The 13543-nt window shown below is 37.2% G+C and overlaps 1 protein-coding gene across 1 annotated transcript in view; it reads right to left on the minus strand.

Annotated features, from left to right (window-relative positions):
* Nucleotides 1-13543, minus strand: part of RALGAPA1 (Ral GTPase activating protein catalytic subunit alpha 1) — a 189559-nt gene that overhangs the window by 73866 nt on the left and 102150 nt on the right. The window contains exons 22-28 of the mRNA XM_052659453.1: nt 12788-12940; nt 9318-9511; nt 8959-9057; nt 8080-8235; nt 5042-5170; nt 3580-3705; nt 275-333 (exon numbers count right to left, since the gene is read on the minus strand). Of these exons, the coding sequence (XP_052515413.1) occupies nt 275-333; nt 3580-3705; nt 5042-5170; nt 8080-8235; nt 8959-9057; nt 9318-9511; nt 12788-12940 (916 nt within the window). The remainder of the gene's footprint in view (nt 1-274; nt 334-3579; nt 3706-5041; nt 5171-8079; nt 8236-8958; nt 9058-9317; nt 9512-12787; nt 12941-13543) is intronic.

Consider the following 13543-nt stretch of genomic DNA (forward strand, 5'->3'; position numbering starts at 1 on the left):
TGACAAACTGATATCATCAATTTCCCAAACAAATATGGAACCTGCTTTCAAAAAGGAAACTGTAATTTTATTGACTGGTAGCAGTAATAAGATATTTTTTCTTTCATATCTTTTAAATTTAACATAACTAGCTATGAATTCTCTTTAAAACAAACTGAGAACACAAAACTTATACACTTTATAAAGGAATTCCAACAGAAACAGAACTTGGAGAATTTTCGTTTTGTTTTCTAATGTGAAGAGTTATGTCAAGTCTTAAGAAAGTCTGACTTACCGTGCAGGACCAGAGGGCTCATCTCTTGCAGAGCTTAACACAGTTTTGATTATAAGTTCCTAAAATGAAGGAGAAACAGTAGCAATGACTAAGATTTCATTCATTTATTCAGCAAATATTTATTAAATAGCCACTATGGGCCTAGGCACTAGGGATACAACAGAGACATAAAAGAGACATTTTTGTTCTCATGTACATAATTTTAATATATTCTAATGTTATTCATAAAATTAGCTACATAAATAAAACAACAGTATGGTCTGAATGTTTGTGCTCTCCTTGCAAATTCATACATTGAAATCCCAACCCCTGAAGATGATGGTATTAGGAGGTACTTAGACCACCAGGGTGGAACCTTTATAGATGGGATTAATACTCTTCTAAGGGAGACTCCCACAGAGTTCCCTAAGAACTTCTTACTCTGTGAGGAAATAGCAAGAAGGTACAAGCTAAGAACCAGGAAGAGGGCCTTCACCACAATGTGACTATGCTAGAGCCTTGATTTGGGGCTCAGCCTTCATAACTGTGAGAGATAAATTTTGGTCACTTATAAGCTACCCATTCTGTAGTATTTTGTTATAGCAGACAAATATTTTTGGAAATTTATCACCAAATGTGTATGTTCAAAAACTGTTTCCTGATTTTGTTGTTGTTCAGTCACTAAGTCGTGTCCAACTCTTTGTGACCCCATAAGCTGCAGCATGCCAGGCTTCCCTGTCCTTCACTATCTGCCAGAGTTTGCTCAAATTCATGTCCATTAAGTGATGCTATCTAATCATCTCACCATCATCTCCTTTTGCCTTCAATCTTTCCCAGCCTCAGGGTCTTTTCCAAAGAGTCAACTTCTTTGCATCATAGGGCCAAGTACTAGAGCTTCAACTTCAGCATTAGTCCTTCCAATGAATATTCAGGGTTATTTCCTTTAGGATTGACCAGTTTAATTTCTTTGCAGTCCAAAGGACTCTCAAGAGTCTTAATAGCATCACAACTACAAAGCATCAATTCTTCAGCGCTCAGCTTTCTTTATGGTTCAACTCTCACAACTGTACACAACTACTGGAAAAACCATAACTCTGACTATATGGCCTTTGTTGGCAAAGTGATGTGTTTGCTTTTTAATACACTGTCTAGGTTTGTCACAGCTTTCCTTCCAAGGAGCGTTTTTTAATTTTATGGCTGCCGTCACCATCCAAAGTGATTCTGGAGCCTAGGAAAATAAAATCTGTTACTGCTTCCACTTTTCCCCTTCTATTCGCTATAAAGTGATTGGACCGGATGACATGACCTTGGTTTTTTGAATGTTGTGTTTTAAGCCAGCTTTTTTTCCTGATTAGAAAAGCAATAATATGTTCACTATAAAGATAGTTAAAGCAGGTTTAATAGCTAAAAGGTATGAACATCTTTTTAAACTTTTCAAAACTCTGAGAATTATCATTTAAAAGTAAGCTTCTTTAAAAATTATAAACCATGACTGTGTGAATTTGGGGAGAAGGGCCAGTTAATGTGTTTTTTAAATATCATTCAATTAGAGGTTTTCAATGGCTAAGTCAAATATCTTTCTTGGTAAATGTCACATTGCACTTCAAAATACTTTCAATTATCTTTTGATATTGATTTCTAACATAATTCTACAGTGATAAGAGGACAGATTCTGTATGATTTCAATACCATTAGGCCACGAAATTTTTTTATATTGTTTTATGTCCCTGGATATGTGCCAGTGTCTCCTGGCTTGTAGTCTATAGAAACTGGAATAGAATTTGTATTTCATTCACTAAAGATTTATCAGATATACAGATTGTAAGGTCCTTAAGAGGAGTGAACTTCTACTTACCTTTGTGAATTTAGCATCTAGCCCAATGGCTAGGAATTAATAGGTAGGTGGAAGTTACCTACCTATTTGTTTAAACCCTAGAGCTTTCTATGTAAGCTCTTTCCTCTCTGTCCATGGAATTCTCCAGGCAAGAATACTGGAGTGAATAGCCATTCCCTTCTCCAGGGGATCTTCCTGACCCAGGAATCAAACCAGGTCTCCTGCATTGCAGGTGGATTCTTTACCATCTGAGCCACCATGGAAGCCCCTCTATGCAATAGTGTTATTATTATTATTTTTTAAATCACTTCAGCCATTACTTCCTATACAATGGCCAACAAAGTAGAAGGCCACTCAGTTCATGCAAATCACATATAGTAGGCTAAGCTAAGCTCAAACAAACTCAAAACTGCCTAAGAACACTGAAGCTCTTAACTTATTTTTGATTTTCAGAATCTTCTGAAAGTAGAAGAAACCAAAGCCATTACATCCCTAAAGAGTAAAGGTCAATTTGTATAATTTCAATCAAGTATCATTGCAAATTCACATCAGCCCCTACGATTTTATGTTTCAGTGAAGTTCCCTTGTCTAAAAAATGTCTGAGTATATTCTCCATGCCAAGCATCATGGTAAGCCTGAGGATGTAGCAGTAATTAAGACCTTGGTGTTTATTTGTCTAAAGTATAAATCAGACACTGAAAAATAACAAGTGTGATAAAGAAAAATACAGGTGGTACAGAAAGTATATGCAATACTTCAGACAAAAATCTGTCTTAAAAATTTTTTCAGAGAAAGTACATGTGTTTTAAAAAAGTCATCAGCATGACTCTCAAGAAGACAGAATGCGACTGTCTTGTCCCTTCTTTATTCTCTTTTTCCTTTTAATTCTACGGCCAACTCAGCTCACAGAGACCATTCGGCAATTACTATAACAAGCGCAACTTCTTAGGACTGTTAAACCCACAGGAATTTATAGTAGGTAAGAGAGGTTTATTATCTGGGTAAGCAATTGCATGGTCACTTCAATTTTGTACCATCTCTTGTTTAAGCCTGTTAATACTTCAGGTACATGGGATCCCCACCCCAATTCCACACTTTCCTAGAACAGGAAAGAATGTTCCTTTACATTGTTTGATTCATCACCTTGGCAAACTAGAAGGAGAGAGTCAAATGTGCAGGCCGAGTACCATCAATCTTAGAAGCCTTATATTAGCAGCATCAAATCTGACTCAGGATTTCAATAAATGTTCAGTGAGTGAATGAATGAATCCTAAGATAATGGCATATAAGTGGGTTCAATAGTGAGAAAATGTTTCCAGAGCAGTTACAAATAAAAAAGGCTATGCTCCTAATGAACATTCCAGCTTTTGTGTCTGAGGGGTACAGCTGGCTAATGTTCTTTAACAACTATATGGCTTTCTAGAGGAAAATAAAGAATACAAATTTTCCCAAATATACTGCTATGATTATAAATTAGTCTCTGACTTCTTACCTTAACATCTGTAAATTGAGACACAGCTATATCAGGGATGTTGGGATGGAGAGCAGGCAGTTCACAATACAAGTTGGGAAAGCAAACCAAAGATCCCAGAAGAACTTGTGCTTCCACTCTTGGTGCCTATGTATCACATTTTAAAAATCTTTAACTTATCAGAAAAACTACTTTATTACCTAATCAGATTATACAGCGAAGTCAGAGTACAAGACAAAATTCAAAAAGGAAAGGGGAACACAAAAAGAGTAGGTTTTCACCTGTACTTTCCACATAAACTACTGTTGTTCTTAATAAACGCAATGAACAAACAGAGCTTTCCTTAAGAGCAGCTAAAAAGCAGAAATGTGGCTGCAGCTAATGTGTATGTAGACAGGAATACAGTTTTAGTTAACAGCATAAAATTACCCTAATTTCGAGGAAAAATATCCTTTCATTTTAAAGGCAACTTATGCATTGTAATAGATTGTTCTAATGAGTAGAAGACTCAATGTCTCTATATTACATCTGTAATAACCTAAGGACGAATAAAGTAACTAGGAATGAAAATGTTCACTGTATCTTCAAGAAACAGGCACTAGTCTAGATGAGTTTTATGGTATTATGTACATGATAAAAACACTACCTATACTACTTAATAAAAACAAAATTAAAAATTATGCTTGGACTGAAGATGAAGGTAACTTTTCATCCTTTCTCTTTAGCCATATTAAGCCATTTCTTAAGTATCAGCACTGAATGTTTATTTTTCTTCTTCTGCCTTCTTGCATGCCCACAAACCATCAACATCCACCTACTGATACAATGCATTACTTAACTTACTAAAATACCTACACATTGATGTATGTTTAAGCACACCTAACAAAAATCTATTAGAAATATAAAACATCTTCTATATACATAAAACAAGAATCTATCCCCAAAAGGGCTTCCTTATGTTAATAAGCGCTGTAACAGAAGTGATGGAGTATTCTAATTTTCAACAAAATAACTCATTTCATATTTAAAACATAATCTAGATTTACAGATACAAGGCCAGAGGCATAATGGAACATGGTAGGCTCACAACCAGTATCTCAATTAAAAATCAATTATACTACAAAAGTAAAAAAAAAAAACTAGATTAGTTACAGGTTTTCTTTAAAGCTGGACAATGAAATTGGGAATACTTGTTTAGGTATGTGGGGCATAAGGGAAGGCATAACTAGAATGCAACTGTAATTAAGAAAGGCAACACCTAATCAAATTACTCCGTAATCTATCTAGGGATGGGGGAATTAACAAAAGGAAGATGATATATGTGGGATCTAAAATGAGGCTCAATTCTAATTAAATTATATATTTTCCTGAACATTAACTTGTCTTATTTTATCAACAATGGCTCTTCCTTTGTTGCTTTGTTAGCTGCATCTTGGTTAACTGCTGTTTGTTATATTATGAAGGATAGGAAATAAAAACTTACATTGAGAAAAGCTGAAGAAGCCACTCTACCAGCTGCTACAATAAAATCCATAATAAGCATTGTTGCACCAGGCAAACCAAGTGAGAAAAATTGAGGTGAGCAGTGCTTGATGATTGTATTGACAATATCCTTAGGAATAAAGAAAGGAGGAGAAAAAAAAACCACAAATGTAATTCTGGGTATCAGCTAATCAATATCCTTAAATATAGATAAGATATGAAATAATAAAACAATAACTATAAGTGCTTGCATAATAGGAAAGACTAATTTTAATTTTTCCAAATAATCCATGCTTAGTACTATATTTTGTTAAAGGAAAGTAAACTTAAAACACTTTTTTTTTAAACTGATATCAACCCTGGAGAGTCAGTCAGAAGGCTCTTCACTTCACAGGGTTAAAAATCTAAGGCCCATGTGTTGTAAAACTTAACTGCAGAGTAGTTCCTCCTGCCTCCTACTTGCTCCTATGAGATCACTTTGATGTCTGAAGCTGCATGGCTTGCTATGTGGCAACTTGGAAAATTCTTTTTTAGAAAAACTGAAGCCCTTTGATGATAGACATCTAGCCTCAAAAATCTAGACTTAGGCATTCTTAAGGGAATATTCTTAACTTGGTTATTCATTCATTTTGCCTTTGGAATTTACCATTAAGTGCACCAGGTTGTATTACTCAATCCAATTTACCTTAAATGAAGCTCTTTATCCATAATTAAGAGTGCAAGATAAAACACTTTAATTATTTCAAAGTAACACAAGAAGTTTTTTCACTTTTCAGAAAGATATATCATCTTTCATATTAATTTAATGCTCCTTAAATGAACTGCAAGTGATGTACTGAGTCTTAGAATAGGAAAAAAAAACTTCTGATCACTGCATGGTTTTCACTAGCTGAGCAAATCCTAAGTCTTAAGTGCCAGCTATGGGCGTGCTTCATCACTCAATCATGTCCGACTCTTTGTGATCCCATGGACTGCAGCCCACCAGGCTCCTCTGTCCATGAGATTCCTCAAGCAACAATGATGGAGTGGGTTGCCACTTCCTTCTCTAGGGGATCTTCTGATCCAGGGGTCAAATTCGCCATCTCCTGTGTCTCCTGCATTGCAGGTGGATTCCTTATCTGTTGAGCTATCGGGGAAGCCCTAAGCATGCGGGTGTGTGCGCTTAGTCGTATATTAGGACATTAAAGGAAAATGCTCTCAATGTAAGCAAAGGATGGTTCTTCAAAAACAAACTAGTTGGTGTAACACTAGAAGAAACATGCACTTAATAATCAAAAAAGATCTTCACGACCCAGATAATCATGATGATGTGATCACTAATCTAGAGCCAGACTTCTTGGAAAGTGAAGTCAAGTGGGCCTTAGAAAGCATCACTACGAACAAAGCTAGTGGAGGTGATGGAATTCCAGTGGAGCTGTTTCAAATTCTGAAAGATGATGCTGTGAAAGTGCTGCACTCAATATGCCAGCAAATTTGGAAAACTCAGCAGTGGCCACAGGACTGGAAAAGGTCAGCTTTCATTCCAATCCCAAAGAAAGGCAATGCCAAAGAATGTTCAAACTACCGCACAATTGCACTCATCTCACATGCTAGTAAAGTAATGCTCAAAATTCTCCAAGCCAGGCTTCAGCAATACGTGAACCGTGAACTCCCTCATGTTCAAGCTGCTTTTAGAAAAGGCAGAGGAACCAGAGATCAAACTGCCAACATCCGCTGGATCATGGAAAAAGCAAGAGAGTTCCAGAAAAACATCTATTTCTGCTTTATTGACTATGCCAAAGCCTTTGACTGTGTGGATCACAAGAAACTGTGGAAAATTCTGAGAGAGATGGGAATACCAGACCACCTAACCTGCCTCTTGAGAAATCTGTATGCAGGTCAGGAAGCAACAGTTAGAACTGGACATGGAACAATAGACTGGTTCCAAACAGAAAAAGGAGTACGTCAGGGCTGTATATTGTCACCCTGCCTATTTAACTTATATGCAGAGTACATCATGAGAAACGCTGGACTGGAAGAAACACAAGCTGGAATCAAGACTGAGAAATATCAATAACCTCAGATATGCAGATGACACCACCCTTATGGCAGAAAGTGAAGAGGAACTAAAAAGCCTCTTGATGAAAGTGAAAAAGGAGAGTACAAAAGTTGGCTTAAAGCTCAACAATCAGAAAACGAAGGTCATGGCATCTGGTCCCATCACTTCATGGGAAATAGATGGGGAAACAGTGGAAACAGTGTCAGAGTTTATTTTTTTGGGCTCCAAAATCACTGCAGATGGTGACTGCAGCCATGAAATGAAAAGACGCTTACTCCTTGGAAGAAAAGTTATGACCAACCTAGAAAGTATATTCAAAAGCAGAGACATTACTTTGCCGACTAAGGTCCGGCTAGTCAAGGCTATGGTTTTTCCTGTGGTCACGTATGGATGTGAGAGTTGGACTGTGAAAAGGCTGAGCACCAAAGAATTGATGCTTTTGAACTGTGGTGTTGAAGAAGACTCTTGAGAGTCCCTTGGACTGCAAGGAGATCCAACCAGTCCATTCTGAAGGAGATCAGCCCTGAGATTTCTTTGGAAGGACTGATGCTAAAGCTGAAACTCCAGTACTTTGGCCACCTCATGCGAAGAGTTGACTCATTGGAAAAGACTCTGATGCTGGGCGAGATCATGGGCAGGAGGAGAAGGGGTCGACTGAGGATGAGATGGCTGGATGGCTCACGGACTTGATGGACGTGAGTCTGAATGAACTCCGGGAGATGGTGATGAACAGGGAGGCCTGGCGTGCTGCGATTCATGGGATCGCAAAGAGTCGGACAAGACTGAGCGACTGAACTGAATAATCAAGTTAATCTCTCAATTACAATAGCTTGTTTTGAAACCATTTTTCAGGATAAATGATGTTATAAATAGGAGAAATCTGATAAATTACTCATATAAAGGAATGCTTTTTATTCTACACCGTGAAAGTCAAGAGTAAATAGATTCAAGAATCAAAGATAAAGTCATAAAGTAATTTCTTAGAAAGTACATATATTTACCTGATCAATATGAAGCAATCCACAATGCATTATGTTGTAGAAATGTGTTAGAAAATCTCTATTTGGAGAAACATCTTGTCTTCTTTTCATTGTATTACAAATAAGTTTATAGGCATGTAATTTACCTTGTTTATATTTATCAGTTAACATGGTTGCCTACAATTAAAAGATGTTGTTTTCAATACTCAAAACCAAATACTATTTGTTAAGTAACTGAAGCAACTGAATACAACAAGCAATATATTCGTTTTTATTTATTCCTGTGTTGGCCCATTTTCTTCATTGAAACAAATATCAGAATTACTAGAATTATCTTTATTACTAAAATTATACAATGTAGGCATGAATAACTACACACTGTTTCACTTAGGGAAATGCACCAAACATATCAAATAATACCTAAAAGGATCAGTTCCTTAAAAGTACACAGCATACTCTGTAACAGAAAATTGAGGTTTACATTTCATTTAAATATAATAACATAATTTTCTATATTCATTTTTATTTCAGTAATAAAACTGATGCAGCCTAAATAATAATTTTGCTAGGCCCACTCCTCTCTATGTAACCCCTAATGGCTAGTTAAAAACTAAGTGCTTTATAGGGAACTATATTCAATATCCTATGATAAACTGTAATGGAAAATTACATGAAAAAGAATGTGTCACACACATAACTGAATCACTTTCCTATACAGTCGAAATTAACACTGTAAATCAACTATACTTCAATGAAACAAATTTTTAAAATGCAAAACACAAAACAAAATTAAGTGCTCTTGAAGACCACACAACAGTCTTTTCTCTCTCAAATGTTTGAGACTACATACTTATTTACTAAATGCAATTTTTAAGTTAATATTTTATATATTAAACTTACCTTAAAAAGCCAAGGTGTAAGAATTCTCAGTGGAGGAATTAAAACCGGTGGAGAAGGGGAGGTCAGGTTATCAGTTGAAATGCCAAGATTATCTCTAATCTGTAATTTTCAAATAAAATGCAACAAATCTATGATATGAAAAGTGTTCTCTTTTCTGGTTTACCTTACCTTAAACCTGAGATCTAGTTCCTACCACCAACTATATATTCAATCATGGTTAAGGCATCAGTCTGTAGTAGGAGACTGGGGAGGGAATATTATCTTAGGCTTTTTCTATACTTCTTAATACTTTATATTTCTTTCCTTCTCCCTTTTTAGCTTTTGCTTTTTTTTTTTTTTTACTTTTGCTTATTTTTTACCTTAGCTAGATTCTGCCAAAGTTCACAGAGGTAATCAAAAACTTGAGCATGTATTTCAGGATCCATAATAGCGTTGACATCTCCCAAAATACCCAGCATCCTTCGCCACATTACAGTAGCAACATCAGCATGCCATCCTGTAAGAGTGCCCCCTGCCATCACACTACAGCATTCAGATGGAAATTCACTGATTTCTATAGAAAAAAATAATACACAAGTATCAGTAATTTTTCCAGAGAATTGATCAAAAAAATACATAGGAGTCAAATTAATAATCTTAAATATATACAAAAGTGAGTAAGAGAAATGTCAATATGTCTAAGTGTTATTTTTTCCTGCTAAGGTCAAAACCTCACTAGTTTGTAATTCCTTATTATGACAATATGGGCTTCCCTCATAGCTCAGCTGGTAAAGAATCCAGCTGCAATGCAGGAGACCCCAGTTTGATTCCTGGCTTGGGATGATCTCCTGGAGAAGGGACAGGATACCCACACCAGTATTCTTGGGCTTCTCTTGTGGCTCAGCTGGTAAAGAGTCCCCCCTGCAATGTGGGAGACCTGGGTTTGATCCCTGGGTTGGCAAGATCCCCTGGAGAAGGGAAAGGATACCCACTCCAGTATTCTAGCCTGGAGAACTCCATGGACTGTATAGTCCATGGAATCGCAAAGAGCTGGACACGACTGAGTGACTCTCACTTTTTATGACAATAATCACTTCTTCAATAGTGCTTCTATCTAGATTTACCTAAGGAGAAAATGACACATATACAAGATGGAGAAATTTATGTTTTGAAATAAGGATCTTATTTATAAGTATGTACTCTCTCTTTCATCTAATAGCTATTTCAAGTCACCTCATCAAATTTAACAGAAAATCTCAGGATGAAGGCAAATCCTGTAGGAAACAAGTCTTCCTTAAGCTTGTTTCTTTGTAATTAAAACTTTTGAATAATAATATTTCTGTATTTCATAATTAAGTCAGCTCTAGCATCAAAAGGGATTATCACAATGGCATGAAAAAAAAAACCATAATCTAAAATTTCCATAATTAAATTTGTTTATTAATATTGGCATGATTATATATAAGACCTACAGGTAACCTAGGGTCCTAGTCTCATTTCTGTCACTAATTATGTGACACTGTATAAGTTATTCAATAATCTAAGACTACAGCTCATCTATAAAAATAGATGGTTTAGGTAGGTATCATTATAGATCTCCTCCAGCTTAAAAAAAGTCATTATCCTATGCAACGTACATAATGGAAAATGTAGAACCGTTGAAAAGTCAGTGAAGGTTTTTCCTGCTTGATAATATCTCAATGTACTGATAATTTACAAAGTCATATGTAGTAGACATATATCCTTTATGCTTAATGTTTACCTTTTTCTTCTTTGCATGTAGTGTGCAGTAACTGAATATATTATTACAAAGTTACTAAACAATCTTCCATAATAATAAAAACAGGCTTCTAGTGTAAATTCACGAAAATGAAATTTTTAAAAAACACTAGAGTTAATCATCACTGTTAACATCTTCTCTGTTCTACAGAACCTTCATAATATAGTGATAAATCAACAGATTTGTAACTATGAAGGATATAATTGGAACAATTGAGGATAACTGACTATAGACTAAAATTGTAGTAATACATCAATGTTAAATATCCTGAATGTGGCCCTTATATTATGATTTTTCAGGAAGTGTATCCTTATTCTTAGGACATAGTTGCTAAAGTGTTTAGATGTAAAGAGTCTAATACTTGCTCTTACATGGCTCAGAAAAAAAGGGCAGGTACGGTGGTGGTGGTGGTGGTGGTGGTGGTGGTGGTGGTGGTGGTGGTGGTGGTGGTGGGTGGGTGGGTGTGTTACGGTGGGGAGTGTGTGTGTGTGTGTGTGTGTGTACAGAAAAAGATACAGTGGTAAAATATTAACAACTGGTGAATTTATCTGAAAGATTTATGGGCATTCATTTTATTACTCTTGCAACTTTTCTATCAGTTTGTAGGAAAAATTGAAAATAAAAACCAAAAAGCCAAAAAACTGCAGGCCAAGAGGAGGAAAGAAGGTCAGAAATAATCTGTTGATACAAACCAGAAAATGAGGGCTATGTAATTACAAGGTAATTGGGAATTAAGAGTATGAGTACCTTAAAAAAAGCAGGGGGGTGGGGGAGTAGGGAAAGGAGGAAGCAGGGAGATGGGGATGGGGGGGAGGAGGAAGCAGGGAGGTGAGGATAAGAAGAAGAGGAAGCAGGGAGGTGGGGATGGGGAGAGGAGGAAGCAGGGAGGAGGGCATGGGGAGAGGAGGAAGCAGGGAGGAGGGCATGGGGAGAGGAGGAAGCAGGGAGGAGGGCATGGGGAGAGGAGGAAGCAGGGAGGAGGGCATGGGGAGAGGAGGAAGCAGGGAGGAAGGTATGGGGAGAGGAGGAAGCAGGGAGGAGGGCATGGGAGAGGAGGAAGCAGGGAGGAGGGCATGGGGAGAGGAGGAAGCAGGGAGGAGGGCATGGGGAGAGGAGGAAGCAGGGAGGAGGGCATGGGGAGAGGAGGAAGCAGGGAGGTGGGGATGGGGAGAGGAGGAAGCAGGGAGGTGGGGATGGGGAGAGGAGGAAGCAGGGAGATGGGGATGGGGGGAGGAGGAAGCAGGGAGGTGAGGTAAGAAGAGGAAGCAGGGAGGTGAGGATGGGGAGAGGAGGAAGCAGGGAGATGGGGATGGGGGGGAGGAGGAAGCAGGGAGGTGGGGATGGGGAGAGGAGGAAGCAGGGAGGAGGGCATGGGGAGAGGAGGAAGCAGGGAGGTGGGGATGGGGAGAGGAGGAAGCAGGGAGGAGGGCATGGGGAGAGGAGGAAGCAGGGAGGTGGGGATGGGGAGAGGAGGAAGCAGGGAGGTGGGGATGGGGAGAGGAAGAAGCAGAGAGGAGGGGATGGGGAGAGGAGGAAGCAGGGAGCGGGGGACTGGGGAGAGGAAGTCATGTGGTTTTAAATTTCTTCCTTTGGCCAAAGAGTAAATTTGCTGCATCACCAATTAATAATATAGTATTTTATATTATTCATTATAAATATTTTATTAACTGTGTCCTTGGAAAATTTTTTTAGCATATTTCCAAAATGATTTTTTTATAATGCTTGTTACATCATGTAGGGCACAGCAAAAATAACTTTTTATTAACTTCTAGTTTCTAAGGCTTCCCAGTCACTTTTAAACATTTGCTTAAGCATAAAAATACTTCATTTGGACTGTACATTATAATAAAATATCAAATAACAAAAATTAGCATGTAAATATCTTTAAGGGCAGGGAAAAAATGTTACAGCAATAAATTTCCCAAAGACAGAACAGTTTAAAAGACTTATAATAATACTTATATAACATATATAAAATACATAATCAAATTTAAGATGCATTATTCAAGATCTCCTGACACTAATGCTCCCAAAAGAAAAAATGGCAAAGATTTAATTTTTAAATATTGCCTAGGTCATCTGGTGTCTGAAGAACAGAGTGGTGGAGCTTCTCATCGAGCTGTAGATCCTTCTGTTCCATGTGATCTATATTCAGTGTGGAAGGAGAAGGTGTCTGTGACCTGGATCCCAGAGCTGAATGGACTGGAGAGGCACTTTCTGAACCTGTAAATATAAATTTCATAAAATTACCATAAGGAGTATATTTAATACCCTCAACCTAAGATGTAACGCTTAAAAGCACAATAAAACACAAACTGAAAATATCAAAAGATAAAATAGATTATAAACTGGGTGAAGAATTCAATAAAATCATGATACTGGAAAAGATTCATATCTAGCAGTCTCATTCCATGTCTACCTTGGGACTAGTGTGGAATGAGAACTGGACTTAGCAGTTAACAGGGACCGTCAGTGAAAGCAAGAATGTCCACTGCCATTCCTGGTCCAGCTACAGAAACTCTGGTACCCACCACTACTTTATTTCATTTACTTCAGGCTTGACGTGATTCAGGAGAAGAGAAACTTCCTTATTGCTATATGCCACTACCACTGCTAGCTTCAACATTTTTCATTTAAAAACATATTTTTGAGAGCCAGCTATGGTTTTGCAAATATAAGCATTTAATTTTTTTTAAATTGCTGAGTACAATTTCAATGAATACTGAATGAATGAATACATTACAATTTGATAATTTATTCACTGGTTAATGGATATCTGGACTATTTTCAATTTAGCTACTATGAATAATGCTGTTATGAATGTTC

The sequence above is a fragment of the Budorcas taxicolor genome, chromosome 21 (assembly GCF_023091745.1).
Source record: "Budorcas taxicolor isolate Tak-1 chromosome 21, Takin1.1, whole genome shotgun sequence".
Taxonomy (NCBI): domain Eukaryota; kingdom Metazoa; phylum Chordata; class Mammalia; order Artiodactyla; family Bovidae; genus Budorcas; species Budorcas taxicolor.